The sequence below is a fragment of the Equus caballus genome, chromosome 1, assembly GCF_041296265.1.
Source record: "Equus caballus isolate H_3958 breed thoroughbred chromosome 1, TB-T2T, whole genome shotgun sequence".
NCBI lineage: Eukaryota > Metazoa > Chordata > Mammalia > Perissodactyla > Equidae > Equus > Equus caballus.
The window spans coordinates 67609882-67627399 of NC_091684.1; the positions used below are offsets into that span (position 1 = coordinate 67609882).

At 40.1% G+C, this 17518-nt stretch overlaps 1 protein-coding gene and 1 long non-coding RNA gene across 4 annotated transcripts in view; one reads left to right on the forward strand and one right to left on the reverse strand.

Annotated features, from left to right (window-relative positions):
• The window catches only part of LOC102151008 (uncharacterized), a 46894-nt gene extending 32927 nt beyond the window's left edge, over positions 1-13967 (forward strand). The window contains exon 3 of the long non-coding RNA XR_011437640.1: positions 12885-13967. This is a non-coding gene — a long non-coding RNA (uncharacterized lncRNA). The remainder of the gene's footprint in view (positions 1-12884) is intronic.
• Positions 8808-17502, reverse strand: TMEM254 (transmembrane protein 254). 3 transcript variants are annotated; one of them, XM_001503153.6, is made up of 4 exons: positions 17369-17502; positions 14964-15067; positions 14727-14786; positions 8808-11136 (listed from the first exon to the last, which is right to left on the reverse strand). In XM_001503153.6, exons 1-4 carry the CDS (start codon positions 17456-17458, stop codon positions 11016-11018), a joined length of 375 nt encoding a protein of 124 aa, XP_001503203.2. In that variant the 5' UTR covers positions 17459-17502; the 3' UTR covers positions 8808-11015. The 3 variants fall into 3 exon arrangements, with proteins under 3 accessions (XP_001503203.2, XP_070120102.1, XP_070120108.1); XM_070264001.1 differs by having other exon boundaries at positions 17017-17374; XM_070264007.1 differs by lacking the exon at positions 17369-17502 and adding an exon at positions 17073-17250.
• Between the last annotated feature and the right edge of the window lie 16 nt (positions 17503-17518).

The following is a 17518-nucleotide window of genomic DNA, read 5'->3' on the forward strand; positions in this document are numbered from 1 at the left end:
GGGGGATAAAAGGAAGCAAACAAAACAAGAGGAGAGTAGTTGCTGAGACTCAAAGAGATGATGACATTTACCCAAGGTGATGGAGCTAGTAAGCAGTGGGTAACAATTTGAACACAGTGTCACTCAAAAGGCCAGGACCTTGTTCTACTACATCCTGCTGCCTTTTTGCTCTTAAGTGGAAACTACGACAATAACAACAAAAGATTGAATTGCGGCTTGTTATTTATCAGTTCTCTCAGAGGGTTGCTATGCTGTTACTTTTCCCTCTGGAACTAAACTTCTTGCAAGATTCCCTCTTAGGGAGCTTTGTCTTTATCAGATCTTGTCTTTTTTGGGTGATTTCATCTTCCAGTAACAGGAAAGGTAAGGTAAATTAATTCAACTCAGGGTTTCTGAGGTTGTATCAGGGTGAATAATTCCAGTTCACAGAGATTTTTAGAGGCCTCTAGAGAGTTAGAAAGTGGGAAGTTCTTCAAACTTTGGTTCTTAACGTGATATACCACTATCCCAGAGATGGGCACCTGAAATATATATTTTTTATTTTTTTTTTGAAGATTGGCACCTGAGCTAACATCTGGTGCCAATCTTCTTTTTTTCTTCTTCTTTGCCCTAGAGCCCCCAAGTACATTGTTGTATATTCTAGTTGTAGGTCCTTCTGGCTCTGCTATGTGGGACGCCACCTCAGCATGGCTTGATAAGCAGTGCCATGTCTGTGCCCAGGATCCGAACCAGTAAAACCTGGGGCAGCTGAAGTGGGGCGCACAAACTTAATCACTTGGTCATGGGGCTGGCCCCAAGGCACCTGAAATAGCACACCAGGTGTGTTGTGAAAGAACTTTTGCCCATTTTGTCTGGGGAATGTACTCCATGGTGGGCATCTATTACAAGACTTGACACCTAGGAAAAAAGTGAAATAATAATATTTATATGTCTTTACTTTTATTCGAAAAATTACACACAGAAATGATAAACTGGGAATTAATGATATTTGTTACATAAGCGTAAATAAAAATAAGATTGAATTTTCCCTCTTGCCCAAAGGGAAGGAGATCTTTTCCTCTTTCTCTTTTCTTGGAGCATTTCCTTGAGAAACTGTATTTATGAGTGTATAATTAATATAGTAAATATACAATATGTAACTATATATATAACATGTAATTGCATTTATGAATGTATAATATAATAAATATATAATATATAACAATGTAATTGTATTTATGACTGTATTTATGAGTAAACTATATTTATGAGTCCTTTCCCCATCTCTTTGATATGTATATAAACCTTATGTAAAAGCTAAATAAGCCTCTTGATGATGTTACCACCCAGGAATGTTTTCTTAAAGGCTTGGGAGCTATTGCTTAGAAATGTAAATATCCAGGGAGACAGTGGCCCTATCACCTTGACACCGTGAGAATTGAGCCTACTGCCTTGCACCAAGCTGTAGCTACCTGCTTGTCATTAGAGAGAGAAATTTTATCTTTCCTTAGGATGAAGGTAATACAGGTGGTCATCCTACTTACTAGGTGAATTTAGGAAGAACTATGAAAAAATGTACAGCAACTGGTGCTGTCATGTCCCCTTACGTGAAAACTAGTTATCGTTTATCTTGAGAACATGTATGTAATGGATCTTATCTGCTTGCCTATCTAGAAGGGTGAGATTTCTTTCTGTCTTTGCAATCTTGTTAGCAGATTGCCTGGGAGGCACATCATAGTCTGGTTTAGTGCTTATTAAATAATAAAACTGCTTTCTTTCTTTTCTCCATTTGTGGAAAGGATTTCTGGGTTGGCAAGAGATTTTATTTTTAGCTTTTCCTCCTACAGTTACCTATAGAGAGTGGGTAGGATTGGGCTGGAAGAGATAGAGGAGGGAATGAGACTTCTTCAATTATACTTCTTATGTAGTTTTGCCTTTTGAACCCTATTGATGTCTTATATATTAAAGAACATAAGAACGTTAACAAGGATGGGGAAAAAGGAAACCCGAAAATTGAATACAAATTAGCAAATGAACTTAAAACCTAACTGAACACCAACTATGGCATATTCACAAGGAGGCAAAAATATAACTCCTATGACATACATTGTACGGATCAAAAGGACTGCCAAGAAAGTTTGTTCTTCGTAGGAATATTGGCTGACAAGTCAGCTATTCTAAAACTATTTTGTGTGTGTTGTAGGACTGAGTGATTAAGTAAATACATTGATATTTGAACTAGAGTTCTCCTTGTGAGAGGAGACACAAGGAAAGGAAAAACCCTGTTGCAAAGAATTGGAATTACAAGGTATCAGTATGAATTCATGATTTAAAAAAAAAAAATCTATGTCCTTAGCTCTGTCCACTGAATGGTTCTAAAGCAAGGACACCCTTGGCAGCAAGAAAAAAACCAGATCTTGGTTTCTAAACACCTTTCTTCAATGCAAGAAAGCCAAACTGCTTGGAGAATAGGCTGATTCTAGGCCTAGCATAGAAAAATTACAGCTTGTTGAAAATACTAAAAAACTGATGAGAGCATTTCAAAAGAACGCAGAAATCACCTTGAAGGGGCTCCCATTGGCCAAATTTTAGCAGCAAAATAAATGAACTTAGAAACAATTTATAACACATTGAATAAAAAAGAATTCATAAGTTCATAATGATACCTCCAATACTAAACAAACCCATAAATGAAAATAGGAGAAGGAAGAAAACTCTTCTATGCAGAAAAATGCCAACTGATAAATGTAGAAGAAGTGATAGAAATAGGAAAATCACCAGTTTACAAACATCGTGGTAAAAATTGTTTGAGACAAGAATCATCAATGGATGCTTCAACAATTGGTGGGGAACATGTGGTCATGTGGTATTGTAGTATAACTCCTCAGATCTCTTATTAATTCAAAGGGAGGGGAGATATCTGTAATTTTTTTTTGATATCCTTTTTTTTCCCTTTTTCTCCCCAAAGCTCCCCGGTATATAGTTGTATCTTCTTAGTTGTGGGTCCTTCTAGTTTGTGGCACTTGGGACGCTGCCTCAGAGTGGCTCGAGGAGCGGCGCCATGTCCGCGCCCAGGATTCGAACTGACGAAACACTGGGCTGCCTGCAGCGGAGCTCGCGAACTTAACCACTGGGCCCCGGGGCCGGCCTCAGGAGATACCTTTAAAGTGGAGAAAACTGTTGAACACCAGCTTACCAAGTGATGAAATTTAGGATCATTAATAATGGGACAAACATCGTGGCTCTTGATGTGATGCACTGAAAAGGACATAGCGTCATCTGGCTCTACTCTTACTAGTGTGTTTAACTTCAGTCTGATCATGAGGAAGCAGACAAAATTGAGGGCCATTCTGCAACATAAATGGCCTGGGCTTTTAAAAAATGTCAGTAATTAAAGGTAAAAACCAAAACAAAAAAGGCAAGGGAACCCTTCTAGATTAAAGGAAACCAAAGAGACTTGATCACTAAATGCTGTGTGTGATCCTGGATGGGATCCTGGACTTCCCCACTACTGCAGTCCAAAGGCTTCTAAAGACATTATCAGCACAATGGGAGAAATTTGAATCTGAACTGTATAAGATAATGTTAAATGTCCTGAGTGTAATACTTATGTGGGGGTTGTGTAACACAACACCTGTGTTCTTAGGAGATGCACACTGAAGATGAAGTGTCATGGTGCCAGCAACTGCTCTCAAATGATTTGGGGGAAAAAAGAAAAAGTTATATAGGGAGAGAGAAAAAGAGAGTGATAAGGCAAATGTGGCAAAATGTTAACTGGTGAACCTGGGAGGTGAAGGGTATGTGGATGTCCTCTAACCTCTTCTCTGTGACTTTTCTGAATGTTTGAAAATTTTCAAATAAAAACAATTACATATCCTATTTTTGTTCTTTTGGCAGTTGTGCCTGTTAACCTAAAAATAAAGAGCCGAAATGAGAGGCAGTGAGATGTTTATTTTGGGATCAAAGAATTGCAATTCAAGGAGCACAGATTCAGGTAGAAACCCAAATACTGTCCTAATTACAGGAGAGGGGCTTAGGGTTTTTATGGGGAAAAGGGAGGATGAGAGGAGCTGTATTAAAGAAGAGTTCATTTGTGCTAGATAAGGTAAGGCTAGCTTTGTACTTCAGAGATTGGCTTGCGGTATGATCATCAGGCAAAAGGCCAGACTTGTTTGGTTAATGATTGGTCATCAGCAAAATCCAGTTTCATCAGTCCTTACAAACAGGATATTCTTGTCCTTACTCACTTCTTGGAATGTTGGTGGTTTGGTCTAGTTTGGAAGATAAAGAAAACAAGTGTTGCAAGGCAATTCCTCTGAAATGGCTGCTCTGGCTCTGTTTTAATATGGCTCCACTCACGTCATCTTTCACACACCTAATTCATCACTTCATGTTTGTTCATCCTGATTGCTTTTTAAAATTTATTAGTATCTATATTTCCTCCTAAGGCAGCAACTGTTTAGTGGATGAAAATAATCCATAACCAATCTATAAATGAAAATTTGGGAGAGAGTTTATTCTGAGCTAAAATGTGAGGACCGTGAAGTGGGGTGTGCAGAGTGGTTATATACCCCCAAAGAGGATGTTTCACATATGACTGAAATGTCCCTTTTACAATAGTTGCGAGACTGCTCAGTCAGCACAGCGATTGATGGACACAGCAGGGTGGCAGGTCTGTTGTCTCGAGCTGGGTGGTCACAGATAAGCTGGATGGTCACAGGCAGGCGCAGCAGTCAGTTCTTAGCCTAAGGAAAGATGCTTGTCCTTAAGGAAATGCCAATGTGGGGGGAAGTTGCACCTTTATCTTAAGGCCATTTGTTCTTGCCATAGGAAATGTTTAAAGCAGATATACGATGCATGCTCAATCGCCATCTCAGGCCTTTTTGGAAACTCAAAGTCAGGCCGAATTAGGTTTACACCAAATGACTTCCTCATATATTCCAATATATCCTATTGCTTGCCATTTCTACTTGTCAGTTTCAACTTACCCTCATGCCCAGTTAACTCATCCTACTGCCTCCCTCCCCCATACACACATGCACACACACATGCTATCATGGAAATTTTCTAGAACATATATAATTTAAATTTGGGGTTATTTTGAAAACATTATCTCCTTTTATTTTTCTTTCATGACTCTCTCCCCTTTCCTCCCCCATATCTCTTGCAGCACTGCCTGACTTTTTTCATTATTTAAGGACTTCATTCAAAGGTGTTTTCAATGTGGGTCTTTGTGTGGCAAGCATTCTGTGCCCTTGGATACAGGGAATTTTCTATGACTTTCTCCTATTTGAACGATAATTTGGCTGAATATAAAATTCTACAAAGTTATTTTTCCTCAATATTTTTAAACTACTATTCCACTGTCTTCTAGCATCCAATGTAGCTGTTTGATATCCATCTCATTGTCATTTCTTTGGAGGTGATCTGCTCTTTCTCTCTGGAAGCTTTTAGACTTTTCTCTTTGTCATTATTCTCAAATTTTATTGTTATTCCTAGGAACGGATTTTTCCTGATCTCTGTTCTCTGCCCCTTTATGAGCCCTTTCGAATAAGGTTATTTAGGGGAAATTTATCTCCACTATTTCCTCAAATATCTTCTCTGCTGCATTTTTACTTTTCTCTACATTTGGAACTATTGCCCAGGCATTGGTATTTCTATATTTATCATCCACATTTCTAAGCTTTTCTTTCATATTTTATATTTTTTGTGTTTTCCTACTGTGAGACTTCCACAATCTTGTGTCCACAAATTCTTTCTTCAACTATATTCATTCTATTTCACTTGCTCTGTTTTCACTTATTAGATGTTTTTATTTCAACTATTTTATTTTTCATGTCTAATATTTTCACTTACTTCTTTTTTATGATTTCTTGTTCTTATTTCATGTTGCTAATATCTTCTTTTAATAATGCCTTGTCTCCTACTTAAGGAACATCTTTAGATTCCAGGTCTTTCTGTTCCAGAGCTTTTGTTTCAGATGGTATGTGTGGCTCGGTGTATATGTGTCATCCTTAGCTGTCTGGTTATTTGGTTTGTGAGCTCATTTTCCCTTCAGGCATCAACTAGCATGCCTGCTACTATGCATTGGGGGAGGGTTAAAACCAATTAGAATTGGCCTTAACTATATATTGGAATCAGAGATTTAAAGATGAGAATCCAGGAACCACAGAACCCTTCATGAAAACTGACGCCATTCCACCAGTCAGTCTTCTACCTGAGATTTTCTCTTTTAAACCTTTAGGAAGAAATAACAACATAATCCACAATCCTGGTGATTTGGTTGGGAGCATGGTGGAGTGAACGCCTGTGTCTATTTTCATGAACTTTCCCCTGTCTCCCAGTGAGGGTTTTGTGTTGCTAATATTGACAGACACTGCCATGGGCACTGTTATTACCTACTTCTGTGCTGAAGGGTCAGAGAGAGATGACTGTCTGTCTTAAGGCAACTTGAGGGAGAGACAGAAACGGAAGGTAAAAAGTTCTCCTCCAAGCTAGTTCTCCCTGCTGCCCAAGGCCATGGCCACCCCTCCCCACTCCACACCAATTCTAGTAGTCTTGTCTAGGGGAGATTCCCTAATTTTTCCTCGGTTTTAGGAATCCATGCTTCTCTTGTGCGTTGACTGTTTTTTCAGGGTTGATCTTGGAAGACGCAGTCAGTGGCCTGAGCTAGTGAGCCATCTGAGCAGAGATCCCCTCAGGGTCTTCAACTATAAAATGGGCATAACTGTTACCTCACAGAATTGTTGTGGGTTTTGCATATTTTATGTCAGTGTCTAGAACAAAATGTTTGAAAAGTATTGGGTTTTTTATTTTCAAAAGGCCTCAATTCCAAACTTTTATCCTCAAGGAGGGGGAGTATGCAGATATGCCAATTGGCTAATTTCATCAGCATTTTTAGCACTGCAACAGTGCTCTTTGCTGATTATGTCAGGACTCCAAGTGCTGAGCTCCCAGTGAGGGTGTTTAGCTGTTTTTCTTACAAAAACATGTTGGCATGCATAGAAATCAACCCAAAGCCTCATGAAATCAGAGTTGAATTGTTTTATTTCTAGTTCTAAATTTTCTCTAAAAATCTTGCTATTCAAAGTGATCTGCAGATCAGCAGCTTTAACACGACCAGGGAGCCTACTAGACATGTGAAAACTTGGACATGCTCTACACTCACTGAATCAGAATCTGCACTTTCACAAGATCTCACGTGATGCATTTGCATGGTCAAGTTTAAGAAGTGCAGGATGCATCCTCAGCCAGCCTTCCAATAAAACTATACTCTTGTTTAATGCGTTATAGTGTAAAAAGTTGCTTTACCTAGATGATTTCATTTAAATTTACCATTCTATTTTCACCCCAGCCACAATGTAAAATTACTTATATTCTTTTTAATGATGAGTTTAAACTGAGGTCCAGGACGGTGACAAAAATCCTGTAGTTAGAGCCAGGTTAAACTCCGCACTTCAGTCTCAGTGAGTACTGTGATACTTTCTAATTACTAGTAGCGTGCTGAACATATCATTAGTATGCATGGTGATTTTAGGTAATAATTATGCTTTATTCTCTTCTCATATGTATTAGAGGAATATATAACGAACAAACCAAGCCTGGCATTTCAGTTATTCTTGCTTAGGAAGGTTTTTTAAAAAGTGAATTCAGGTGCAGTGTAGACATGACTAAAGTTATGAGTGGGCCCTACATGCTTGAGGTTTAAGGAACACTTCACTGCTTTATACTATAGATGCCATTTCTCTTTCATTTACAGCAATGTCAAGAGTGGCAATTTTTATTGAGTAATTTTTATTTACTAGCAACATCCTGTGCAACGTGTTGGTACAAGAGAAAAGTAAAAGTTCTTTCACGATTATTTCCCTGAACAGTATTAGTATGCCAAAGGTATATTCCCTAATCCAACTTTATGACTTACTACAAACAGAAATGAGGCAATGGGTATACTCAAACCTATTACAAAAGGTTAGGAGCCATCTTAAATGTTTGTTGATAGAAATTGCAAACACAGTATTTAAAATAGGACTTTCAAATGTCCACTGTGAAATCAGTACAGATCTCCTCTTCATAAAGAGAAATGTGAAATGATAATTATACACTCTCATTGTCCAACCTTGATGAAAGGGAAACCAAAATTTCCAATTTGATGTGGTCAAGGAGTCTTGTAGAGAGAAGGGTCTCAAAGACTTAACAATATGTTACTCAGCTGTCCTACTAGCATTTTTTGGTCTGTGCTGATAAGAAAGGGAAGGATAAATATTTACAAGCCAGGCTGCTAAACTAAGAGCTTTAATTAACAAGGCTCCAGCAAGGGCCCATGCAAAGATAACAATGGGATTGCACTCTGTTCTCTAACCTCAATGGCAGGTTCTCTAACTTCTCTGTTTTCAGAGCCTATATGTAAACACATAAGGGCTCTCAGATAGCAAGTTGTTTTGCCAAAGAACCTCTTTACACATCTGGAGTATAACCTCTTAAACTCAAGACTTGTTTTAAAACCATGACTTATAAAATGTTTATATTGGATTGCATGAAGTCATAACATGTTGAATGCAGGAAATAGTTTATAAATCTGGCCTGTTACTAGGTTGTGAGGTCATTCTCTCTTTTTTTTTTTTCCTAATTGGTTCTTTCTTTTTTGTCCTACCAAAACTATACATGCTTTTGATATTTCGGGGTCGGGGTAGGGGGTGGGTAAGAAAAGTTTAGTTTGTTTGCCCTCCATAGTTGCTTCCACCAAGAGCCTCTGGCCTTTTCTCATCCAAATTCAACATAAAGATGTTTCTCCCATGTCACTACTATGACTGCAAAACAAAGCCAAGATGTCACCATTTTTCTGTTTATTTTTTGCTTCACAGACTTACTTCTAAGCTCCTCTGCTGAGGCAGGGGAGAACAGGACACTCAATTATTTTTGTGTGGTGTTGTTACCTCACCTTGATGGGATGCAGTTTATGGGTCTATAAAATGAATGACCTGCACCATTTGCTCACTAAGATCCTTTTTTGCTCTAAGCCATGATAATACTCCAAACAGGATTAGAGGATTTTATACTTTTGGCACTTAAAAAAAGAATACTACTCTCACTTGGTGTGTAGACTGTATCAAATGCTGAGTGAAACATAAAACAAGAGGACAATCCTACAATGAAAGGAGACACTCACGTCCACCCATGACTCAGTGCATGGAGAAGTCAAATGCGCTATGGGCGTCTCTGTAAACATAATGAGGAACATATGCCCTACAACTAGGGCATCTGTATTTCTTATCAGTGAAAAAAAAATCCCTGAACTGTACAAACAGTTCCATAATAGAGCCTATTTGAGAAAAAGTACAATCAAGCATGTGACAATCTATCAAACCTGACATACAAAAAAAGCATTTGATTGGAGAAACATTTCTGAAGAAATTCACAGCATTTTATTCAAGTTAGTCCATTTCGCTCACTAATCTGCCATATTGTTTCTGGCACCATTAATATTATCCTCATTATTTCTCTTTGAAGAGGACCATTGCTTCTAAAAAATCTGGGTTGGAGTTCCATGATGTTTAACTCTATGATCAAAAATCTTTTTCTTTACCAAAAAGCAACCCCTTAATCATAAGAGAAACAGAGGGAAAGACCGACATTAATTTGCAGAAATTGATCTCCACCAGAAACAATTCATTAGTCCGTAATCTTTTGTTGTTGTGCTTTTACTTGGGGCCTTTCTTTGGAGGAAAGGGCTGTTTCTGACAAATGCTTGCTTAAAACAAATAATATGCCCTACTGTATCATGGAAGGAAAATAAGGTCTAGTGCCTAGAGAACAAGAAGGTAGTCCTCCAGGAAAGAAGCCCTAATGGCTTCTAGAGGTGACAGAGTCATTCTACCAGGGTCAGGGGACACAGTCAATGACCCTCCTGCCCCTACCAGTCAGTCATAAGGTACAACCAGGTGAATAGGAGTAGTAGTAACTAGCTGGATAAGCCATGGGCTAGAATCTTTAGAAAAGGAATGTTTGTATTTGAGTAAGCCAGAGCTGGAGGGAGACATCTAGAGAGCCTGGAGAAAGTGACCCAGAATAGGAAAGTGCGAAAGACATAGGAATATCAGGGGACCCACAGAATGGTGAGACTACAGTCAAAAGCAGTCCTGTGCTTTTCTTTGAGGGTGCACTGAATGGGTTCTAAACTTTTCACACACAAATTGGAATGATACTCAACAAGTGGAAAGTGAAATCAGAGTTTCCCTCCTTTGTTCAATAAACACTGACAGAATACCTGTGTGCAAGGCAACGGGACAGGTGCTAAAAGAAAAATAAAGCTGTCTAAGATGTGGTCCTGACTTGAAGGAGCAATCTAGTGGTGGCCATTAGACCCCTGCACACTACAGAGCACTGTCTCCGTGGGGCCATGTGGCGGCCAGGATCACTTCTGGCTGGAAGGATCAGGAAGGCATTCCCCAGTCCTCTCCTCCTGGTTCTCAGCAGGTCCTCTTTGCCTCTATGTAATCGCTCAGCCTGCCCCATTCCAGGCACTTGTTTATTTTCCTTATCTTTCTTGGTTGTGTGAGAAATAGAAGTTTGCAAGAATAAGATCTTGATTCACAGGTGCCTAGTAAAGCATGTGGAATTGATGTGTTGTGGAAGTATCACTCTATCTTGTTCCAGAAAGGTGGAAAAGATTTTGCGAAAGGAGAACAAAGATGGTGCTGGTAAGGGTAAGGTGTTTTAATCAGAAGGTGGGAGCAAAGGTATGCCAACAGGCAAATTTAGTGCCTGGCTTAAACCAGACGATAGGGAGAGCACCAACACAGCCAAGGACCTCAAGAAGGTAGCTAGAAGTCCTCTGCCAAACAGGTCAGTCTGCAGAATTGGAAAGTTAAAGTCTTTTCCTATTATCTGCTCAAGCTCAACCAGAATGTATGAAAGAATAATGAATAACTAGAGGGTCTTAACTTTCTAGAAAGTAGAAAGTTTGAGAAAAACACAACACCCCTTAAAAAAGGTGGGGTTGAATATCAAAGGGAAGAGAAAGCTTTTGGATATCTTCTTTAAGTTTGTTTTTGGTGTTTTGGTCTGTAAGCAATCAAGATGGAGAGAGATGCTATCCCAAAGAGGAACGTCTGTAAGAACCAGAGTAGTTGAGCTCGACCATCTGTGATGCCTTTAGACCTAAAAAAAGAAAAAGAAAAGTTTAACCACCAGAATTTTAATGTTGTGGTTTCATAGGAGTTATTATCTTCTATTTTTTAAAAAACTTATTCCTTCTACCGACTTTCATTGGGTTTATTTTGCCATTTTCCTCCAGCTTCTTAACTTGAATACTTAGTTCATTTATTTTCATTTTTCTTGTGCATTTAGGAGGGTACACTCACTCTTCCCTGAGAAGCAGTCTGGCTACTGCCTAGGGCATGGTGTTATAGAACTGCTTCCCACGTGATTCTGATGAGGGGATAGGGTCAAAAAGCACTGATATGGCTTCAGAGCAAGTGTTTTGAAGATAGACCAGATGTAACTGGCCAATTACCAGCTGTGACCTTGGGCAAGTCACTCACTCTCTCTCAGAATCGGTTTCCTTGTCTGAAAAACAGGAATAATGTATTTATCTCACCAAAGTTTTGAGATGATTTATAAGATAACATACACAAAGTGCTTAGTAAAGGGCCTGGCACATAGTAATAATAAACACCTGTTTATACAGTCATTCAAACCAAACGGCTTAAAACAAAGCTTAAAAGAAAATATCCCAAAAGAAGTGAATGGCTTGCTACAGTCTCATTTGTATATAATTAAGTCTCATGTGGATGAATTTTAATTTAAAACAAAATTTAGAAACAATCTATGTAAAAATGATATAATTTTCCACACCAACAGATTAAAGGAGAAAAATCACATGATCATCTTAATAAAAGCAGAAGAAGCATTTGATAAATTTCCACATCCATTCTTAACACAAGTTCTCAGCAAACATAGAAATGGAATAGAACGTCTTCATTCTGATAGAAGAAATCTACATAATTCTAGAAAAGACATGATGCAAAATGTTGAAAGCTTTCCCTTTGATCAGGAACAAGGCAAGGATGCCTACTATCACCACTTCTGGTCAACACTGTGCTGGAGGTAGTGGGCAGGGCAATAAGGGAAGAAACAGGAATAAAAGGTATATAAAATTGAAAAGAAGAAATAAAACTGTCTTTACTTCTGGACACAATTGTGTACCTAGAAAATTAAAAAGAATCTATAGATGAACTATTATACTTAATAAGTGAATTTAGCAAGGTCACTGGGTGTAAGGTCAACAGATAAAAATCGACTATATTCATACATTCTACCACCAAACAATAAAAAAATGATATACCAAAGTGGGCCGGGATGTATGAGACATTTATGTTTATGCAGTACTATTTATAACAGTAAAAAAACCAGAGACTTAAAAGTCCATCATGAGGGAGATTTGTTAAATACATTAAGGCATATACATAGAATAGAATACTATGCACTAATAAAACGAATAAAGTAAATTTATAGGTCTAGACATGGAAAAATAGGCATGTACGACGAGGAAAAAGTTATGGAAGAGTTTATATTTATACGTACACATATTATGGTGTCTATAAAGTAGAACATAGAGTCCAATCTTATCTCTGGTTAAAAGGAATTCACCAACTGTCCTACACAAATGTCCTGCATGTCTTCATATATTGATTCATTCACTTACACTTGCTCATTAATTCATTATTCAGAAGGAATATTTATTCTGATTTATAGTGACCAATGATACACTGCAACGTTAGACCATAAACAAATGATTTCAAGAACACAATAGTGGTGACCTAACCTCTCTATGCCTGTTCTCCCTCCACCCTTCAAAGAATGGCATGGCAGGATGTTAAATTTGATTCTTTCTGTTTTCATTACAGGTTTCAAATGCCAACGACAAAATAGGTGTCAAGTACTCCAACACTGTCAGTGGAAGGGCTGGACCACACACCTCCAAGCTGTGGTTTCACCGAGAGGCTGAAGAGGCCAGTGGAAAGAGGTGCTAGTGCTGTGGCATTTCCTATCACAAATCAAGCCCAAAGAACAGCTTCAGTAGAACCAACTGGAGAGCTTGACACAAGTCCCCTGCAATTTGGGGGAAGGGATTTATATTTGATTCAAAAGATTAAAGGCTGGTAGGCAATTAAAGTGCATGCACTGGGAACCGCATGCACTTGCAGATTTTATCCCACTGGAGGGATAAGGAAGCTGTTATCGTGAGCCATACAGATCTTGTGGAAGGGCGCTGGCAACGGGTGGGCCTAAAGACCTAACTGAACGGCAGAAAAATTCTCAATAAAAGGGAAATTCCCCCCTAATCATAGTTCCTGAGAGCAAACTGCGACTGGCATGCTGGAGGAGGCACCTGAAGGAATCGTCATGGGAACTGCACAAAGGAGATCCCCAGTGATGGGTGGTTTTTCAAAGATCCACCAGGGACCCTCTGGAGAGAAAGAGCCAACACTGGGTATGCAACATCCACAGCACCTCACTGCTGATCACAAGGCACACTGTGCCCTGTTTTCCCTAACTGCTCCTACCAGCCCAAGGGGCACAAGCAGCTGTTGCTAGTGAATATGGCAAAAAGGTGGAATAAGAGAAGGCACTAACTACACTGTTTTCCCCACAACAGGCTCTTGATCCCCAGCTGGATGAGAAGAGCTATTTTGAATTAGATAAAAGTTTATAGTTTTAATAAATAGACTGTACTAGACTGGATAATATCAGATAGTGACTGGAAAATCTATAGTGCTGCTTCTGATTTCATGCAGGGCTGGGAGGGAGGCAGAAAATAATCCACAGAATGAGTTTACTTGGAGAGGAGTGAGAAAAAATAAAGTTTCTCTCTGCTCCTCTCCCAAAAACTCCAGCTTGTTTAATAAACCAGAAGATAATCTATTTAAAGCACTTAGTGGTGTCTGGCATAGGGTGCACCCAATAAATATTATTTCTATTATTAAAAAGTAGTGGTAATAAAGTATCTTATTTTCCACTTTTAGAGGTAATACAACAATAACACAGGTGGCAGTTAATCTTGACCAGAAACAAAGTTAACTGCAAAGCAGTCTGGCATTACTATAGCCATCTCTTTCATTACATTATACTTTCTGTATATGCTTACATAAGTACAAATGTAAAGAGAATCTTTTCTATTACTGTCACATAGTATTGACTTACACTGACATCTGTTGAGTAGGGTTTAGTCAAGGGGCTTTTAACTTGCATTGCAACCCAGAATTATCTGCGAAGCTTGAAAAAATAACAAATTCTCATGCCCGAAGTCAGGCCTACCAGCTTAGGATCTCTGGGTCTGGAAACCAGACGTGTAGACATAAGCATTTTGAAAAAGCTCGTCAGGTGATTCTGTTGTGAAACTAGAATGGGGCATCATCAGCCTAAGTCAATAATTTAGCCCCTCTTCAAACTAGAAGGTAGCCTCCTAATCTTTTGTTCTAGTTGGGGCTATACAGAGAATTTAAAAAAAAATACAAAAATCATCAAATTAAGTAATGAAATAATTGATTAGCTAACACAAATGAAATGAATTCATTAATTAAATGTTTACTGAATACTCCCTCTAAGCTAGGCTCAGTATTAGGTGTGGGGATTCAACTCTACCCTGAGAGTGCTCTCAGCCTACAAATGTATGAATTATTTAAATGTGGCTACTCTCAACTTAGATACCAAGAGAAAAGTGACAAAGACCTATTAAAAACACTTACTTGCATAATACCACGGCACACAAGGACTCTCCCACGTGAATCAGCCAGGCAAGCCAATACCTGAAACAAAAGTCAGCCTAGTTTAAGGTGATGGTTATCACAGAAACCTCAAAAAGAAAGGTGCTTTAATGTGAACTAGCACTACTCTTAAATATCTAAAGGCAACTGCAGGCCTTCCTGGTGTACAGTGAGACCGGAGCTGCAGTGTCCACACCCCATTTCCGCAGCTGTCCTTACCCGTTACGCAGGAGGGCGTGATGATGGTCCACCAAGTACTGAGTGAAGGGGCCCAGGGGCCCTAGGTTCTGGTAAGGAATACTCTGAGGCCAGAAGACAACCCACTGAAAAGAACCAGAGGCACACAATACCTATTAGGTCACTGAAATCAGCAAATGTTCCCTTCTGAGAGAGGCTAGGAAATAATTCTGATTCCACAAGAACAACTATAGACCAAAGAAACTCTGAATTAAGTCACCTGGGCTTCCACTCTCTACTTCTATTTTCTAAACACTATTCTAGTGGGAGATTTATGCTGAGGAAACTAGATGGTTATCAGACTCAATGTCCAAGTTGGATGACTTCTTAATGAATTCCACCAAAAACATTATTTTATACAGTTTATTAACACATTTTAAGAGTTTATGTGCCCTGGCTAGCTTTTTTACTGCAGAAACCATGCCTTGAGCCAAACGCCTGTGGGTTTTTTTGGTGAGGAAGATTGGCCCTGAGTTCAAATCTGTTGTCAATCTTCCTTTGTGCTTGAGGAAGATTGGCACTGAGCTAACATCCATGCCAATCGTCCTCTACTTTGTATATGGCATGCTGCCACAGCATCGCTGATGAGTGGTGTGTAGGTCCTCACCTGGGATCTGGGCCAGAGAACTTCTAGGCTGCCAAGCGGAGGGCACTAACTTAACCACTATGCCACCGGGCCGGCCCCCGAAACCCCAGTTTAATTTAAAATCCCTTTATCTTATTTCACTTTTTCTACCTCTAAAATTGGGAATGATCCTGCACAAAGTTGGCAAATAAGTGAGATCAGGTTTGTGAAGTGCTAATAGCAACTACTTAATCACATAAGCTTTTTGTAATCTCATCAGCTTTCCCTCAGTCTCTGTGTTGTAATCTCTGCCAGCTTAGGCTTTTCTGAGAACAATTATGTGCCAACAGGCCCAAAATTTATTGTCCCATTCAGATCTCAGCCAGGAGCAGTACTGCCTCTCCTATCATGTTGTTACACATCCAAAATATAAATAAAGCATGAAAAATCACTGCATCCTCCAAAAGCAAGGGGACTAGAAGGAGCAGCACCTGCCAGTTCCAAAATATCCCAATTTGAAGTCCCCAAAGCTTTCCTCCATCTGTATTCTAACTAGTCAGAGATGCAGAATCACAGAACAGAAATGCACCTTCAAGAGTTTTCAGTTCAATACCTCCATTTTACGTATGGGGAAATCAGGACAAAGGTGGTCAGATTTGTCAATAATCAACACTGTGGACACGACAAACACACTTCTTTTACTTTTTTCCTTTTCTTTTTTTATTGCAGTAACACTGATTTATAACATTATATAAATTTCAAGCGTACATCGTCATATATTTCGATTTCTGTGTAGCTTACATCATCTTCACCACCCAAAGACTAATTTCAATTCATCACCACACACATGGACAAACACACTTCTAATCCCCAATCACCACAATCTCCTGAGCAATATCCAAATAGCTTTGCCTTCCTTCAAAATTATACCAACTTAGTCCACAACCTACTTTTCCAGGCATCTATCCCGTTACCCTTTAAAGGAACTCAAGACAAAAGTCGCTCCTCTTCTAGTAGACATCCTCAGTCTTCTTGATTCCATATCTATGCCATATATTTTTATCCTTTCTATCCCTTCTTAACAACTATCCTACCCATCCCTTAGGTCTATTCCCATTTTCCAAGCAATTCTAACTGCCTCAAGCATTCTGCGTCGGAAGCCCTATCCTGACTTGGTAGGCCTACGGGAGTCTGCCAACTTGGATTCCCCCTCCGTCAGCTCTCCTCACACTCAGTTTAGTCTAGCAACCGTGGATGTGCGAGGACGCAAAGGCATGAACACTCTTAAAGCAGAAACCGTCCAAAGAGCCAACCTAACTTCCGCTTACGCCAGTAACCTAGGCAACCACCGGGCACGCAAGCGCAAGACCTCCCTTCCACAGCTTCCCCGTCCCCCCCCGCCCCGCCCCGCTCCGCTGTACGAGGGCCTGGCAGGCCAAAATAGATGCCCCGTCCCGCCCTATACCTCACCGCAAAATATCCCAGCCCCACGACCGTGACCAGCGAGGGCAAGGCTCTGGACGTACGGAAATAGGCCGTAGCAGCTCTGCTGCCCTCTGACTTCGCCACCACCATCTTGAAAGAGCTAGACGCTGAGTCATGGGGTGGGAAGCCGTCCCCGCCCCCATAGAGGGAAAGCCTGAATAGCCGGTTTCTCAGGACCTCGAGCCCCGGCGACGGGCAGGGGCAGAGGAGTGCGCCTGCGTCTTCCTGTCGGCCTGCACCCCTTTCACTTGGCTCAAAGCCCCTGAGAGCCGGAATGTGCCTGCGCGGACTCTCCTCGCCCGCAGGCGCGGATCTTACGCTAGGCCGTTGCCCTTACGGTGTAATAGCCAAAGGAGAGGGTGATGACGGTGAGCCAGAACAGACTGCTCCTCTGGAAGTACGCCTCGTCGCCGGCGGCCTTCTCCATCGTTGCAGCACATCCCCGGAAGGCGCTGCCGGGGCGCACTGCTCCGCTGGAGGTTGGAGG